The sequence below is a fragment of the Galeopterus variegatus genome, unplaced genomic scaffold (genome assembly GCF_000696425.1).
Source record: "Galeopterus variegatus unplaced genomic scaffold, G_variegatus-3.0.2 Scaffold48, whole genome shotgun sequence".
Classification (NCBI taxonomy): domain Eukaryota; kingdom Metazoa; phylum Chordata; class Mammalia; order Dermoptera; family Cynocephalidae; genus Galeopterus; species Galeopterus variegatus.
The window spans coordinates 608,964-627,780 of record NW_007726159.1 but is presented as its reverse complement, the minus strand read 5'-3'; the positions used below and the strand labels follow the sequence as shown (position 1 = coordinate 627,780).

General features: G+C 37.1%; 1 protein-coding gene across 1 annotated transcript in view; it reads right to left on the bottom strand.

The window, feature by feature from the left end:
- Positions 1–18,817, bottom strand: part of ATP6V0D2 (ATPase, H+ transporting, lysosomal 38kDa, V0 subunit d2) — a 61,844-nt gene that overhangs the window by 27,921 nt on the left and 15,106 nt on the right. The window contains exon 2 of the mRNA XM_008572568.1: positions 15,616–15,787. Within this exon, the coding sequence (XP_008570790.1) occupies positions 15,616–15,787 (172 nt within the window). The remainder of the gene's footprint in view (positions 1–15,615; positions 15,788–18,817) is intronic.

Sequence of the window (18,817 nt, the reverse complement as noted above, 5' to 3'; positions counted from 1 at the left end):
GACCGGGGACCGGCAACGGGATCGCAACCCTCGGTTACTCCCGCGCCTCGCTCAGCCAGTGAGCGGGAACCGGTCTGTATGTGGGATCCAAACCCTCGGACGGGAGCGCTGCCGCACTTCCCAAGCGGTGCACTATCCAGTGCGCCACCGGGCCGGCCCAAAGAACCCTGTTTTTCTAACGGGCAAATGGTATTACAAACCAAGATTTGGCACTAGTTGGGATTGATACTAGGGTTTTGTTTCCTTTAGACCTTCTCAGTTGACAGAGCAAAGAAATATATATGTGTATACTAACGAGGGATTCCGTTTTAATGTTACTTTCATTCAGTAGGTTCCACTTCAAAGATCTTAGCCACGGTCACATGCTTTTCTTCTGCCACGTAGAAGCAGACTACCTACAAATCATCAGCTCTATTCAAAACACCTCTCCCCGGCCTCACATCCATATTCTCCCTTTGATGGATAGGACCACCTGATTTTGTCATAGGCACCTCAATCCCATTATCTCAAAATATGAATGTCCCTAATCTGTTTCTCCTTCTTCTGTAATCCCTGTCTTTATCAGCAACACTGCTGCTTTCATTTCCTAAAAAATCTATCCATGGCTTCCTTCTGCCTTTAGAATAAAACACAAATTTCTCATCATTTATACAAGGCCCTTTATTAATTGGCCTTTGATTACTTCTCCAGCTATGGTGTGAATAAAATTATTAAAAAGAAAGTATATATTTTAGAAGAGAGAATAGAACAGGCCTCCAAAATGTTCTTAAGGAGCAAGAAGGAGAGTTTGCAAGGAAGAATGAGAAAGAGTCAGAACAGTAAAAGGGAGCACAGAGAAAAAGTGTTGTCACAGAGTGAATGGAACAAGGACGTCAACAACTGTGAATGCCGCGGGAGTCAGGAAAGGCTGAAAAATATCCTCTGAACTTAAGAAATAGACTGGTTTTGGTGGCATGATGGGGTAGAAAACAAGACCGAAGTGGTGGGCTGAGTTAACTAGAGAGAAGATGCAGACGCATCGATTATCTGTTTCAACAAACTTGGCATCACGGGGTGAGGAGGGGTGGGCTGTCTCACTGTCTCACACAGTCACTGTGCGAAGTAAGCCAAATCATGCATATGAAAGCAGTTTGTAAATCATAAAGAAGTCACAAAAAAAGAAGCCCAAGACTTTAAACACTTAAACTTGATTCTAAGCCCAGCTCTGCCACTTAAAAACCAGTTTAACAAAAGTTTCACTTCCTCAGTTTTAAAATGGAAATATTTTTTCAGCTTTGAATGATTAGTATTAGGATTAGTAATACATATGTAAGCACTAGCAGAGTACCTTAGTTAAAGAAAGAGGACCATATACTATTTCATATATTTTTATTCTTCTTGGTGGCTGGCTGGTATGGGGATCCACCCTTGATCATGGTGTTATCAACTAACACCAGGTTAACCAACTCTAACCAACTCACACCACACCAACTCTAACACCACACTCTAACCAACTGAGCTAACCAGGCAGCTCCAGGGCCATACACTTTAGAAGAAGATACTTTCTTCTTCTCTATAGAACTGGCCTTTGCAGGAATGGAGCAGAGAATTACAAGCCACATAATCTTTGATGTAAAAAATTTGCAATGTTTACACTCTTTCATGAAGCCTGAGATTTCTACATCTCTGTAGTTTGACATTTAGTTCTAGCTAGTAGAATCCTTTCTAAATTTACCTATTGCTCTGTGATAAAAGGTTATCAAGTAAGGTGTTGTGTGGAGACAAGAAGCTGAGTTGTACAGTCATTTGAAAGACTGGAACATCCACAGGTCCATAAATGATGCTACCTGTTAGCCCCCAAGTCTGATTTATACCTGTTTTATAAAACCTATTACCATCCTGTTCTGCATCTTGTAACCCTAGAGTTGTCTTTGTGTGGTCATTATGTTATATGATGTTTCCTTTAAGATACCTAAACTTCACAAATTTCAATATTTTCTCTTTGGGAATGTAATCATCAATCTGGAAAGAATGCTTGCTAACTGGTTGTCATCAATGATAATAGTTTTTATATATAAAAGGTCTGAAGTCCTTTGTTAGATGGTGGCACTTCAAGACTCGCTCTGAAGTCCTTCATTTGGGCCTGATTGCATAGTAAATAACTGGTGATTACAAAAGATTCATTGTCTAAAAAGTGTGACTAAGATTTGGCTTAATAATGGGAGCCATATCCTTACATCAGGGCTTGACTGCTGTCAGCTCTTCCGCCTCGGAGGTCGGGTCAGCATTGTTTCATCGGCAAAATGTAATATTGCACTCTTGGTGATGATTCTATTTTAGGTGACCAGAAGTATGTGCTATTTTGGCTAGGACATGTTTGTACACAGAAAATACAGGGATAGTGACATAAAAAACATTTTCAGTGGTAATCGTTCATGGAAAGGATTGGGGGGTTGTGTGAAATATACGAGGATATTTCAAAAAGTTCACTGAAAGATTCGTATCACCTTTTAATTCTGTTTTTCCATGAACTTTTTGAAGTACCCTCATATTTGTTGCACTTTTTATAAGTCATTTCATTCCTCCATGAAATTTCTCAGTGAAATGTGCTGATCCACCCTTAATGGGCCTAACACTTACTTACTGTGACATGGATGATAAAGTATTTACCAATGTATTAATTTTCAAATGAAAATTTTCCTTAATTACATTGGTAAACATTTCCATGATTACACAGTAAACATCCGTGATCTACCCCGGATTTGTTCAATTCAACACTAACCACATATGCTCACACAGGGCCGCCCTGCCGTTCTGCCTGATTTGCTAAATAGTCTGCTGAGATTTGCAATATCCTCAAACATTCTGCTCGCTCTGGAAATTTGACATTTTTGGTAACATTTCTTATTTCTCTGAAGCTTCCCTTTTTTAAATAGAGGAAGTGAAAATTAAAATAATAATAAAAAAAAAAAACAATGAAGTTTGCTTCTAATTTTGCTTTCTAACACTCATTTTCCTTCTAGCAAAATAATAGTAAAATATTACTTAGAAGTCAGCATTGCTTGGAAGAGCATATTTTAGGACAAGAATGCTGATCACTATGCATTTCCCAAACCCTTGGCAGCTCTGGTATCTTAAGAAACTCTTTAGTATTTGAGATTCTTTAAAATCTTGATCTAACCCATTTGTTTGGATTAAAAATTCCTCAAACTTATTTGTCCTTTTCTACATTAGTGTCTTTGTTCCTTCTCTTCTCTAGATGTATAAAGTTTCCCTTCTCCCTAATTGCTAAATGTTGAAATTCTTCCTATTCTTTAAGGACAGACACATGTAACCACATTTTCCCATAAGCTTTAAAAATGTCTCCAGTTAGAAGTGACATCTTTTTTTCTCTGTGCTCTTGGGTAAGTCATTTTAAATGTTCATTTTAATAGTATTTGCAAATAATCCCTACCCATCTTTATTAATTATAATATGAAGACAGGGACTTTCTTGAATAAAGTTTTTTTTGTGGCCTCCAAGAGGCCTAAATCCTACCTTGCACAGAATAGGGAGACAATAATCATTTTTTTCAATCAGTGAACAAGTTTTTCTCTATGTTCACACAAGTATATTAACTCATTGAGTAAATAGAAGTAAAGGAAATAACTGGCTATCTGGTATCTTCCCCTGAGATCCCTTTCTAGGAGTCGTAGCTGCCTAATTCTTGCTTTTTCTATAATTTATAATATTAGAGAAATTGCTTCAGTGTCACCCCTTTTTTAGCCACGCATGTTAATATTCTGCTTACTCACAGGAAAACACTAGTAGAGTGATTCTTCTTGACAGTCAGATGGATTAAACATGCTATGGGTGTCTATCATAGCCTGCTCTCCACATGTGAGTGAATCTCATCTTTATTATATACAAAACACCAATCACAACAGATTTTGGAGAATCTTATTTCTTCCAACAAAGGGGGGAAAAAAAAGACAAAAACAATAAAAAAGCAAACACAGCTGAGAGGATAGGAGACAAACAAAACTTTCAAACATTATTGCAGTTATGAGAGAGAATCTATTGATATTTATCAAAGTCTAAAACCTGCATATCCATTGACAAAACAATTTCACTTCTGGGAATCTATCCTGAAGAAATTCTGGCCCAAGAAAGCAAATATATACATATAATGATGTCTACTGCAGCATTACTTGAAATAGCAAAAAAATGAAACAACCTACATGTACAAAAGGGGAATGGTTAACTAAATCATGGTACACCCAACACAGTGGAATACAATATATTCATGAAATAAGATAGATCTATATGCACTTATGTGGAAAATTCATAATAGACTACCTCAAAAAAAGGCAAATTGTATACAATATATATAATTTGATCCTACTGTTCTAAAACAAGTGATAAAACCAATTATATATATTTATGTTTGTGCTTACTATGAACGTTTGCACATAGAAAGAATTTGCAAAGATATGCATTAAACTTATGAGTGCTTACCTCTGGGCTTTGGGACATGGGTACTGAAGTAGTCTTAATCTGTTTCCTTATTTCTAAGGAGCCAATAATATTAATGCCACCGTGTAGGGTTGTTGTGAGAATTAAATAAATTTCATACATATAAAATGATTACTAAAGTATTGAGTTGTAGTGAGCACTAAATAAATTTTAATAAAAAACTTACCTTAAAAAAAAAACACGTGCTTCTTTTCAATGAAAAAAAAAAAAAGCATTATGAAATAAAATAAAATGAAGGCAATGGATATCTAGATCAGTACCAGGGTGGACTCAGTCTCTATCCTGAAAACAAAGGGTGTGGAACAGCCTTGCCTCAAATCTCTTTTAAACTAAATTGTTTGGGGAAGGAGTAATACTCTGGAAAACATACGACTGGGATCAATCCCGCCCCCTGGTGGTGACTGATGCCTCGTCAGAAAGTTGATAAAGCACAAAGGAAAGAACAAGTCCACCGTGGCCCAGGTATGTATCCCACTCACAGCAGAACTGTTATAGCCATGGCATCTTAGGATCTTTCACATCTGTTACCTGAACATCCTTAATCCTCAAACACCAATTTTGCTGATGTCATGTGGCGTCAACAACCCAACAGCAGTACCAGTTACACCTGTGTTTTCTGTTTTCTCTGCTGGATTCTCCTGGGCCCAGCCGTGTCCATGTACAACCACAGCCCATCCTTCAGGCATCACCTCCTTTATGCATCCTTTTCTCACTCTCAAAGGTGGGAGTTATACTCAAATATGCAAATAAAGTTAGCTACATTTTTTGAGCATGTGTATGTATGTGAGGATATATTCATATATAGTGTAAATATATATATTTTCAATTAGCCAGTTTCATGGGTGCGTAATCTTTGTAGTCACACAGGGTGCCATGCTCAGTTTAATTCTCAGCTGTTATTCTCTTGAAATTATTAAACATTTTTTTTAAACAAGATGCCCTATATTTTTATTTGCAGTGGGCCTTACGAAATATGTAGCTGGTTCTGTTTATAAATTAAACTCAGAACTCTATATTGTATATAATTACTATTCATTTTTCTATTACAGATGAAGAAACCAAGGCTTTGAGTGACTAAGGGACTTTTTTTGTGGCCCCACACCTGGTATATTAAAGACTCAGGTTAGAGTCTATTACCAAATGTAAGAGTTTGTCACCTCCATCAAAGTCACCTGGAAGGCTTTTAAAAGTGCAGATTCATAGGCCACATTCCAGACCCTACTAAATAACAATTGGCCTTGAAATCTGCACTATTCCACTGGTTAGAGAGCAAAGTATACTCAATTTGTTTCTAATCTTAGAATCTAGCATAGGCCTTCACTCATAATAATCACTTAATAAATGTTATGCTGCTTAAATGAATATAATTCAGTTACAGATAGACCGGGTATTACTCTTGCAGAATAGCATCAGAGTTTATCAATTCACAGAGTGCTTAAGAGTTCTGAAGGCCTCGTCAACAACTGTGACTGAGACATTTTAACCCTGAACTTTCTCCCCATTGAACATTCCCATTGAATCTCTGGATATAAAACCTTTAAGGCAGTGCAATCTTTAAGACTTTAGAAGAACTTTGACAGCCAGAGACTCAGAATCACAAAAACACAGTGGTGTTAAATAGTCAATCTCGTGATATTAGAAATCAAATTTAATGAATTAACTACAATGTAGAGTTTGAGGTGAGGAAGACACAAAACTCAACACATCTAAAATGTTCATGACCAGATGGAAAGCTACATAGTTATTTTAAAATATGTAGAAAAATTTTTGAGGTAGGAAAAATGCTGATAGTGTATGTAGAAAAACTGAGATTTGAAATTAAACTGACGGTGATTTTAGTTCTTTAACAATGTATAGAAAAAGTGTGTAGAAATATGTCAAGTGATGATGAGATTAAGGGGGGCTTATTTATATATATTTTCCTCTAAGTTACAGTGGGCTTCCTATTCTTTTTGGTTAGAAATAGAAAGAAAATCCTTTATCTTACTTGCAAATTCTTTCTTCCCTCAGCTTAGAATTCCCAGGAATCATTACCTGCTTTCACTCGTCATAAATCAAGTTACCAAATTCTGCTAAGACTACCTTCCAAACATATCTAACCACTGTCCCCTCCTGTCTATCTCTACTGTCGATATTTCCAGTCTAAACTTTTTAAATAGCTTCCTCTGTGGTTTCTCTGCATTAAGTCCCATCCCTTCAACTCATCTTTTATAATACCAACAGAATCATCTTCCTTAAATATACAGCAGACCGATTCCCTCAACTTGCAAGGCAGTAAGAGTTAAAAAGTAAAAACAAACAAGTAAACTGATAAATAAAAAATAACATCTTTGGAATGCTATTTGGAGTGACCTGATGTCACATCTTAGGCTCTTACTAGCTACAAGGACTTGGGCATGTGATTTTGAAGTATGCCCCAGGAAATAAGCACAATAACAACAATTGCCAATTATTGAACAAGCACTACGGGCACAGTACTCCTAAGAACAGGTGCTCTCCCATTGGCTAGATAAGAAACAAATGCTGGAGGTGGCAGAAGTGGTCCAGCACTCTATCACACGGTTTCCTAGTAGGAAAACACTGTTCACCGTACAGGATGGTGGCCATTAAGTGAGGGGTACAGTCCACAGCAAACGAGAAGCATGCAATTGGTAGTGTCCTTCCTAAAAGCCTTCTTTCATCGACTTTTACCTAGAGACTTGGGGTCCAAGCCCTGGCCGGGCTCCTTACTTTCTTATCCCAGTCCGTGCTGCTCCTTTCCATGTCTAGGCTCCTGCATATCCGAGATGACTTGTCACATCCAACCACAAACTTGCTCATACCTTCCTTATTCCCTCAGTCTATACCATGCTAAATTTTGGCTCAAATTCTACTTTTTCTGTAAAATCTTTTAAAGTCAGAATTAGTTGTTCCATCCTCTAGGTTCCTCTGATTGAATGTTCAAACCTCTATTATGGCTGTTGCATAATTCTCTGTCTTATAATTTTTTTCACCTTTTGTGGACACATCTGCTTGCTTCATTAGGACGTAAGCTCTCAGTGAATCAGTAATGTTATTCATTTTTTAACTATCAGGTGATAGGGTGAAGAAATCATTGGTGAAATTGTCTGCTGAGGACTTTCCTGGTTTTAGCCGTGAAAGTCCTGCATCCCGAGAAACCCCTCAGGGCAAACCACAGTGTATAGCGCCCTAATAGACAGTGGAGAGTGCAAAGTGTGTAGGGGGTTTATAATGCGTCATTGAGATAGTCAAGAACTTTGATTAACCTTTATGAATGAATCTTTAAATATTTCTTCAGTGTGTGGTCCTTATCCTCGGATTCTCAGTAACCTCAGGTCCTTAACCTAAGACCACTCATTACTGTGTAGGTACTGAAGTCTATATTTTCTTGGTCATCCTACAGGCAGAAGTTTTATAGTCCCTGAGGTGGGATACTATGAATGCTTGAAAGATTATTTTTTAAAAACAGCTAATTTCAAAAGAGATGAGAATTTTAATTGCTTCTGGAAAGTATTGGGTAGGAAGGAAGAAAAAGAAAACAACCCAGGCCTACATTAAATAGTCTCTTCAATAAAATGCTATTGGATTCATTCCTTTGTTTCACACAACTGTGTATAATTATAGTATACAAAACCTCCAGATCTTCCTGCTACTAAGTATTTAAAAATATCTATTCCAGATTTTCAAAACAAGTTTCACATGTACAGTAATTATATCACATAAAATGTGCAATGCTTAAGATTGTATTTGTTACACCAACTTAAATTTAGACTGTCTCTATTAGGGTTGATTCAATCATTTCTATAATGTTGCTCTTGGCATTTCCTAATAGGACAAGAAGAATTCTATTTGATGGCAGTTCATGGGTGCTAGACAGACACTTGACTTTGCAAATATTCTGGAAGAGAAATAAAGAAAATGGTTTCAGAACTGTAGGACACCTATCTCTCATCTGCACACCCTTTGTTACTACAATAAATCTCCAAGCTCTGCAGGGAGCAGCAGAATGCTGCCAGGGCTGGCAGGTCACGCGACATGGTGGGACAAATCATGGATTGAGATTTAGAAGACCTAGGCTTTTGTGCTGTTGAGCTATCTGGTGTCTAACAGGAAGATAATGCTATCTGTAGATACCTGTCGAGAGAACTCACAAAAGTGTTTGTGAAAGTGACGTCCAAGTGGTAAAGTTGAGGCACCATGATGAGACATTTTTAATTAGAGGCGCACATCAGAATAACCTGGGCATCTTCCAAAATACAGATGAATCCCACTTCTTGGCCAGTTAGATCAGAATCTCCTAAGTAGGGGTCAGGTATATGCACATTTTTTGAAGACCCACAGATATTTCTGATTTGCTTGCCTTGTTATAAACTACCAGGGTGGTGATAAGATTATTAGCTTTCTAGACTGATGAACCTGGAATGGAATCCCTTTCAAGTCTCTTACCTTTATGACTTTGGAAAATTTATTAATTCATTGACCCTCAGTTTTTCTAATTTAAAAATGAAGATATAAACAAATTCTTTGCAGGGTTCTTGTGTAGGTAAAACATCTAGGTCAGAGTAAATGTCTCCAGGGATCTGATAAATAACCTAAATATATGAAGCTTGTAAGACAATAGGGAGTGTTGAAGAAGGTGCCTAATTGGAGAATGCAAGCCCTGACTAAATGAAAAAAATTTTTAAACACTGAACTGGCCTTACAAAATGTATCTGCAGGCATGACATCTTGTTTTCACCCCTAACATATTGGCCAATAAATAACCAATTTTCAAGTGCTATATAAAATATAAGATGCTGAGATCTCTGGAATTATTTTTCTAGTTCTGCGTAAGATGCTGCTAAATACAGAATTATGTATTTAACAAATATTCAATGACATTATGTACTAGCATATCGATACTAAAAGAACTAATTCAAAGAGTATATAGCCAATAGGGAGAGAAGATAAATTAAAATGTCTATTAATAATAATATTAATACCACCAAAACTACTTTTCCAATTCCAATTTTGTGCTAACATTTTACTTAGGGCTTTGTGATTATTAGTTTACTTGTATACATTTTTAAACATTGCTAGTGACTGAAAATATTAGTCTAATGACTAAGAATTTAAAGTTGTTTTTTTAAGTAATTTTTTTTTTAGAAAGAGTGTATTGTAACATGGTAGTTTGTTGTAAAATAAGGACCAACACGCTAGTTTTTTGAGAAATAAGAATGGTTGCTTAATAAATGCTAAGGCTCCTTCCAGATCTGAGATTCTATGATTAGGAAACAAATCAGTGGGATGGATCATCACAACAGGAACCATTGACTACATGGCTCACAGTTGTTCTTAGACTAGAGCACTTTAGGGCCGGCCCGTGGCTCACTCGGGAGAGTGTGGTGCTGATAACACCAAGGCCAAGGGTTCGGATCCCATATAGGGATGGCCGGTTTGCTCACTGGCTGAGCTTGGTGCTGACAACACCAAGTCAAGTGTTAAGATCCCCTTACCGGTCATCTTTGGGAAAAAAAAAAAAAAAAAAAAAAAAAAAGAACTAGAGCACTTTCCAGTGGAGTTTGGGCAAATTTTCTTTATGTGAGATCTGTCTCCCAACCCCAAATTACAAAACCTGGCAGCTTTCTGACTCATTTAAAATTGGGCTGCCCTCTGTCATCGTCATGGCCGTATTTCCTAAACTCAACTAAAATCTGAGCAAAATCATTTTATAAAACCTACTGTTAACATTTATTTCAAATCATGACTCCTCCACTTGTTAAGTATGTGATCTGGGCAAGTTTCTGCACTTAAGTTTTAGTCTCCTCATCCTTAGGATGCTGATGGTGAGAACTGGTAAGACTTGGTTGGAGGGTTAAAGGAGATAATATTTGTAAAGCACTTAGCAGAGCCCCTGGCATATAGTCATATTCTGTAAATGTTGTCTAGCATTTTGATTATAATTTCTACTCCTGCACAACTAGGACCATTTTGTCCTTCAGCTCAGGAATCTGTGAAGTCTTCATAATTATCCATGCCAGGCATTTTTGCAGGAGCCCTAGCCACTTGCAAATTCTCTCTCATAGGCAGCCACTGAAGACTAGATATAAACTTGGATCCAATTAAGGTCAAAGCCAGATACTTTACACCTCACCCTATTGTACATAGAGAGAAAGAGTTATATGAACAAATCTGTCATCTTCCATCTTTCTTACATTTTGGATTTCTATTTAAGATTTTTATTTTTAAGAAAGGTCCTGCAAATACCAACCAAACAAAACACACATACATTCTGATGTGATAAAGCCCAACTTCCTTTGCCTGGAGTTGAAGACTGAAGTGGATTGAATTATGTCCCCCCACCAAACTCACTGAAGCTTGAATTGTTTTATGTATTAGAAACTTAGCCCCCACTGTGACTGTTAAGATGGTGGGAAATCCTATTACGGTAATTGGAAGGTGGAGCATTAAAGAGTGATTGGATTGTAGGACCATGCAGTAGTGAATGGATTAAAAATGGTGGTCATGGGTGTGGTTCTGAGGGCTTTAAAAGAAGAGGAGAGTCTGTCTTTCTCTCTCTCTGCTTCCACCATCTTGCAATATGAGAACCCTGGGTCACTGTTGCCACCACCAGATGGACTTTGGACTTCCCAGCCTCAGAAACTGTAAGCAATAAATTTCATTTTCTTTATAAATTACCCAGTTCCAAGTATTGTTATAAGCAATGGAAACATACTAATACAAAGACGTTCCATAATCTGGCTGCAGTTTACTTCTCCAGCCTCCCTTCCTTATTTCTCTCCTTCCTTTTGGCACACCCCACTCCACACCAAACTGACCTCTCCTTCATGCATGTGGTACTTTCCCATCTGTGAGGCAGTTAATTAGGCATGAGCAGGTAGAAAGAAATGGAAAATTAAAACTTCCCCATTATTACACCCAGGTCTGTCCCCTTTGGGTAGCTTAGTGGAAACTCCACCCCAAATCCACCCCTTTTGTGGGCAACTTGACAAGAAAAAGCCACAATCTGACCACAAGGGCCTGCTAGGGACTTCCAGGTATAAGGATATGCATAGATGGGACAATTTGAGACCTTGGGTGACCTAATGTTCATTAGGGGCTTATACATATGCAATCCATAAATACTTAACATTATATCAGACTGAATTATGGGTAAGGACATGCACAGTGGGAAAAAGATTATATAAACCTGCCATGTCCATCAAAATGTCAATCAAGCTAGCTTATGCATATACAAAATTAGTAAGATAAAAAAACCTAAACCTAGGTATAAGGGGCCATTTTCTGCTCAGTGAATTGGCCTACTTCTCCCCTTGAAGTGTATCTTCCTTTGTGCTCATTAAAGTTTTGCTGTTGCTTTTAACTCTGGTCTCTGATTCTTCATTGACTTGGGTAAAGGACTGAGGCAAATGGGACCCTCATCCCCTGTAACACATCTATATGCTTCAGTCCCAGATGTGGAGCCTTCTCCCACATCGCCAAATTCTACCCCATTTCCAACCTCAACAACAATGATGCCAGCCATCCCTGACTAGCTGTATATTTGTGGATTTTTAAAAAAATGTCAGCATCTGTGTCTTGCCTATAAACAAAATTGAGAGAATAATCCTAATCCATAGTATTGATAGGAGGACCGATTATAGCAAACAAGGGATACAGGCACTAACAACATATATCAACAACAACAACTTCCTTCCTTGAACTAAGGTCATTTCTTTTACTTGATTTTTTATACAAATGGTATAGGAACAACAGGAGAGCTAATAGGAAAAATAATTTGAGCTAGATTCCTAAACTCATTCTTTACACCAAAATAAATTCTGCAATGAGCCAAAGTTTTAAGTGAAAATATTAAACAATATCAACAATAGCAAATGAATGGAAGAAAAGACAAATGAATTTATTTATGATTTAGAGTAGAGAAAGCCTTTCTAAGCAGGGTACAATAAAATAACCAGAAGCCAACCAATGAAAGCACTAATGATTATATCCTATTAAAAATATTCAGTATTTCTACAGCAAAAAAAAAACCCATGAAAGCACTAATGATTATATCCTATTAAAAATATTCAGTATTTCTACAGCAAAAAAAAAAAAAACCAAAAAAAGAGAACTGTAAAAATGAAACTCTATCAAACCAAGAAATAAATTTTGCAACATTTATTATGAAGGGCTAACTTTCTTCTTTTATAAAAAGCCCTTACATATCAATTTAAAAATGCTGAAAATTCCAGTGAAAAATAGGTAAAGTATTTGGTCAGTGTAGTGAATTGATTTATGACCCCCCCTTGAATTGTGTCCCCCAAGTTTTATGTATTAGAAACTTGGCCCCACTGTGACTGTTAAGAGGGTGGGAAATCCTATTATGGTAGTCGAAAGGTGGGGCCTTGAGGAGGTGATTGGATTGTAGGACCGTGCAGTATTGAATGGATTAAAAATGATGGTCAGGGGTGTGGTTCTGAGGGGTTTAAAAGAAGAGAAGAGTCTGTCCATCTGTTCTTTCTGCTTCCACCATCTTGCAGTGTGAGACCACTGGGTCACTGTTGCCACCACCAGATGGACTTTGGACTTCCCAGGCTCAGAAACTGCATATATCAATAGACACATATAAACAAATAAATTTTGTTTTCTTTCTAAATTACCCAGTTCCATATATTTTGTTATAAGTAACAGAAACAGATTAATATAGTCAAGTAGCAAATACACCTAAATAATAAATATAAAATGATCAATTTTGCTCATAAAGAAATATAAATTGAAGCACAGAGATAATTTTTAACCTATTGGACTGGCAAACATTAAAAAGAGAACATCAATGTGGGTGATGGTGTAAGGACATGGCTGTTTTGGGGGTGCAAATTGTGCTACCTTTGTTGAGAACAACTTAGCAATATCCATCAAAATAAAAAAATGCACATTCCTTTGACTTGCCATTTCCACTGCTTGAAATAAATTCAAGACCTACAGAAATAAGCTAATTGCAAAATATTTTTATAATGGAAAAAAAAATAAAAATAATTTAGTTGTTGATAGATGACTGCTAAATAAAGTCACGGCACATACAAAACATTGAATTTTATTCAGTTATTTAAAAATAATGATGTTCACTAGGATATTTCTAAAAAATGTTAAGTGGGGAAAAAGTGCAGAAGAAATATGATTTTATTTGCATAAATTTGTAATGTGGGGGTGGGATGGGGAGAGTGTATATCAGTAGACACATATAAATGTAAGTATTTTTCTGGAAGCACACATAAGAAACTGAGAAGTGCTTACTTTTGGGAGAGGAGTTGGGTGGGAAATAAGGGAACATGTAGAAAAGAGTGATATTTTTATTTTACGCTTTTCTGAACTCTTGGAAGATTGTAATCATGTCCCTCTATTACTTTTTTTTCTTAAAGATATTATTCACTAAGTAAAGTTGATCCTTGAATAGCAATATGTGATATGAAATTCCAAACAGAAGGGCCTTCCTTTACTTCCAGTCTCACCAGCTATCAATAGTAGAAAGTTCACATTGATGGTCCTCTGTGCCAAAGACCTGGGAATGCAGTTCTGTTTCCATGGAGCATTTTTGGTTGCCATATTTAGACTCCAAGAAGTATCTGCTACAGTGTGAGAAATCTTGCTGATTGGCATTTTATTTTCCCTTCAAATTAAAAGTCATGTGTAGCAGAGTCCACCTGGCTTTGCTCAGCTCAGCAGATAGATTTGGATATTTTTAGTTCCATGCTCTTGTTAACTGGACTCAAAGGCAGAGCAATTGTTATTTGTAGAATGGAAGAATGGGTGGTAGAGAAATGAAAGGATGGAAGAAGGGATAAAAAGATAGAGTATCTTCCTGGTTGGGTAAGCTGATTGTTTTTGCTCCCTGGTCCTTGAGGCAGCATCACATGTTACCAAACATAATCAAATGACAGAGGGTGAAGCTACCCTTTCGGAAGGCACCTCTGCTACCTACGCATCCAGACTTTCTCTTATTCTCTTGGAGCCTGCCTCTAAAAAATCCTACATTGTCTTCCAAAGCCCTGCTTTCAAATATCTCAAAGCCCAGTTTCTTTTATTCATATAACATTTCTCTAATTTCCTAGAAACGCTGAGTACACCATTTGACATGAAGTCCTGTTCTTTTGTCACCTTTTGACTAATTTTGGTTTCTACAACCCAGCATTTTCTTCATTGTTAGCTTCTTTCCACAAATATATTGAGTGCCCGGGTGCAAAGCACCAGTCTAGGGCCTGGATCTAGTTTTCATAACTGTGCACCTTACACGTAAACTTTATCTACATAACACACAGCTCATCTACTGAGGGCCTTTATTCCCAGCTTGTCAGCTAGGATAACGGGAGAGGCACCAAGGTGTTTCAAATGGCCCATTGAGCACTGAATATAATTTATTAATTGGATTAATAAAAGCACTTCTATTACATAGAAGTTCAAACATTTTTTAGAATGAAGAGCCCACACATTAAAAGATTAGAACCACTGGTGATGGATAAAAGTAAAACACATTTAACTATGACAGAGGCAACTTATGCTATAAGTAATAACAAGGGGAATCAGGAGAGTTAGTCGTGACCTTAAGATCAATCAGTGCTATTTCATCTCCCCTCCCACGAGTGATCCAAAGTGTCACATAATAGTTACCTTCAGTACTAACCCCTTCAGCATCAGTACCACTTATTTTTTAAAATGAAAACTGAGGCCGGCCCGTGGCTCACTCGGTAGAGTGCGGTGCTGATAACACCAAGGCCATGGGTTCGGATCCTATATAGGGATGGCCGGTTTGCTCACTAGCTGAGCGTGGTGCTGACAACACCAAGCCAAGGGTTGAGATCCCCTTACCGGTCATCTTTTTAAAAAAAAAGAAAACTGAAAACATTGCTCTGTATGGAGGCCACCACTACCCACATACTTACGTTTACAAATAAATGAAATCCATCTTCTAATGTGAAAATGTGGCTCTGGGAGCTTACCAGTCGCTAAAATTAAAATGTATTAAAACTTACAAACAAAAGAAAAGGTCTTAAACCTCACCTTGACCTAATACCCCACCTGTAACTATTAGAGGTCATTTGCACAATCACACTGGAGCTTAACAGGGCTTCTTTCATCACTTACGTCATGTAGGTGAAAAATGTGCTGAGGGGCTCCAGGGAGTGATTCCGGAAATACTCAAATTCTCTGCACAGCTTTTTCCTCATCTCAGTGTCAATTTTGGAAACAGTAAGAGGATTTGTTTGATTAGCCAAGAAGTTGCCATAATCAGTGGTCTGGAGATGAATTTTCAGATCTGAAATGATGAAACCCCCAATAAGGTTAAATTTTGAGCATGTATGAATAGCTTTTCAACATAAATTGAATTTATGGTAACTCTTTTGGTAAATCCATACTTATGAGACTTTAACATGAGGTTTACACTGTGTATGAGTTTGATTTGAATGTTGATCTCTAAAGCAATGAAACATTCAATGTAAATATGGATATTCCAGCACACCATAAAAATTTTCAATTATCTAAGAAATCTGACATTACTTAGCAGAGCTAAGAAAACATTAACAAACACTTAGTCCAGAGATGGCAAATAGGTTTTGCCTGAGCTGGTTTTAGTCATTTGGAAAGAGCTGCTTGGAACACTGTTGAGATGGATACTGAGGCCCAAACCCAACTTAATGGAAAAGAGATATGTATTAATAATAGCTATTATGGGTATGGGGGTGGAACGGGCACCCATCACTGCTCTATTTCAATGTCTTTTTATTACATTAGTGGGGCTAAATGGTGGAGTTATATAATGGCTGAGCTTGGACTAGATGAGTCTCCTTATTCTTAAAATCCAACATCATATCCGCCAGATCAGGCCATATATCCTTTGAATGTTAGTGGTTTGTGTTGCCAAACAATTGGATTGAATTGAATTCCAGCTTTTTTGTTGTCAGTTCCTCCTGACAAATCACGTGTTTTCTTGCATTCATACTTTTGTTAATGCTGACCCCACCCCACTCTCTAGAATTTCTCCCCCACCCCTTTTTGAATTCCAGCTTTTTTGTTGTCAGTTCCTCCTGACAAATCACGTGTTTTCTTGCATTCATACCTTTGTTAATGCTGACCCCACCCCACTCTCTAGAATTTCTCCCCCACCCCTTTTTTAATTTGTTCATTATAGTGTATTCTTCAAGGTCTGGTTATAACACGAAAATAGTAGTTACCAGTGATTGAGTGTTTATTATATACCAGGTACTGTACTAAGCCTGTATTATCTCATTTCATACTCGTGGCAATCCTATGAGGAGGAATGATGTTTATGCTCTTTTACAGATAAGAACACCGAAGCTCAGTGAGCTTAATAACTTGCTAAACAACTCATAGAAAACTGGTATTGAAAGCTAGGTTTATCTGACTTCAGAGTCCCTTAAAAACTGTATTTTATTGCCAACCAACTCAATTAGATTATCACCTGCTCTGTAAAGCCTTAATTCTCTCAAGCAAAATTATTTAATCTCATTCATTCAAGTTTCAGAGTACTTTGACAATAACTCTAGCATAGCACCTATTACAGGATATACATAGACTTAAGTATGCTTAACCCAAAAAGGCATTTACACTATCTTAGTTATACCTTTTATCTGTGGCTCCTTGTGCGGTACCCAACATGTAAGTGTTATTAAATATCTGAACATCTAAAATGTCTTTGACACCATCCAGCACATGCATAAAGTTGATATAGCAATCTGTAGCTTATTGGATCTTTATTCGAACATTTACTAAGTATCTATTATGTGCTGTCAACTATAGGAGACCTTAAGATGGACCAGACATATTATGATCAAAACCATGTGCTAAGTTAAGCAATAAAGATAAGGACCTTACTTTATGGGTACATAGAAAATGAGACCCAGATCCACAGGGATGGGAGCAAGAAGATGAGGAAAGTTTCCTGAAGGAGGTTAAACCAGAGATGAACCTTAAAGTGCTATGTAAGAGTGGTAGGAAGGCATTCCATGAATTAGTACAGGTATGGTATGTGCGAGAAGCTAAAGCAGTTTAGTGTTTCTGAAGCATTAAGTGGAAGAGAAAGAAATTAAAAGTAGAACTACCATATGATCCAGCATTCCTATTATTATTGGGTATACATCCAAAGGAAATGAAATTAGTACGCCAAAGAGATATCTGCACTCCTGTGTTTATTGTAGCGTTATACACAATAGCCAAGATATGGAATCAGCTTAAGTGTCCATCAACAGATGAATGGATAAAGAAAATGTGGTATAAATACACAACGGAATACTAATTGTCCTACAAAAATAAGAAAATCCTGTCATTCATGACAACATGGATAAACCCGGAGGATGTAACATTAAGTTTAATAAGTCAGGCACAGAAAGCCAAACACCACATGATCTCACTTATATGTGGAATCAAAAAAAGTTTAACTCACAGAAGTAGAGAGTAGAATGGTGGCTACCAGAAGATGGGAGAGGGAGTGTGGGGGTTGGGGGAGATGCTGGTCAAAGGATACAAAATTTCAGTTAGATTGGAGGAATAATTCCAAGAGATCTATGGTACAACATGGTGACTATAATAAATAACAATGTACTGTATTTTGAGAATCTCTGAGAGAATAGATTGTAAATATTCTCACCACAAAAAATAAGCACATGAGGTAATGCAGATGTTAATTTCCTTCATTGAGTCATTCTACCATGTATACATATTTCAAAATGTCACGTTGTACATGATAAATATATACTATATTTTTGTATTTTACACTTACTTTTAAATTTAGCTTTCTTTTTTTTTCTTTTTTCTTTTGTAACTTATACAATTTTTGTCAATTTGAAAACATAGCGGCAGAAAAAAGGAGAGGTAAGAATTAAAGCCAAAGAAATAGCAGGAATTGTCCGAAGGAGGGCTTAGTGTGACATCTTTATCCCAAGGATAACAGGGAGCCACTGTGGGCAGTGAATTGACTGCTCTGGGAGCTGCGGAGGGTGGATGTGCAATTAGGTGCAATGCGGTACATGAGTCGCTGAGGTCCAGGGTACAGGCTTTCTTTTCAACACCGGGAGATTGTGCCTCAGAAATGCTCTTTATCTGACTGCAGAATTTTTTTGCTCAATTACCTATTTGATTCACTTTATTTAAAACCATTATACTTTTTATGCCATGCTTTGTTTGGCTTTTATTTATGCAGTTCAGATTTTTATGCAATTCGACAGTTTGCATTCTCAGCACCAAGGAATATTTGCCAACAGAAGTGACACAAATGGGATTTCTTTCAAAACCGTGGTATTTTGCTCATGTGACATGTGGGGTTTTTTTT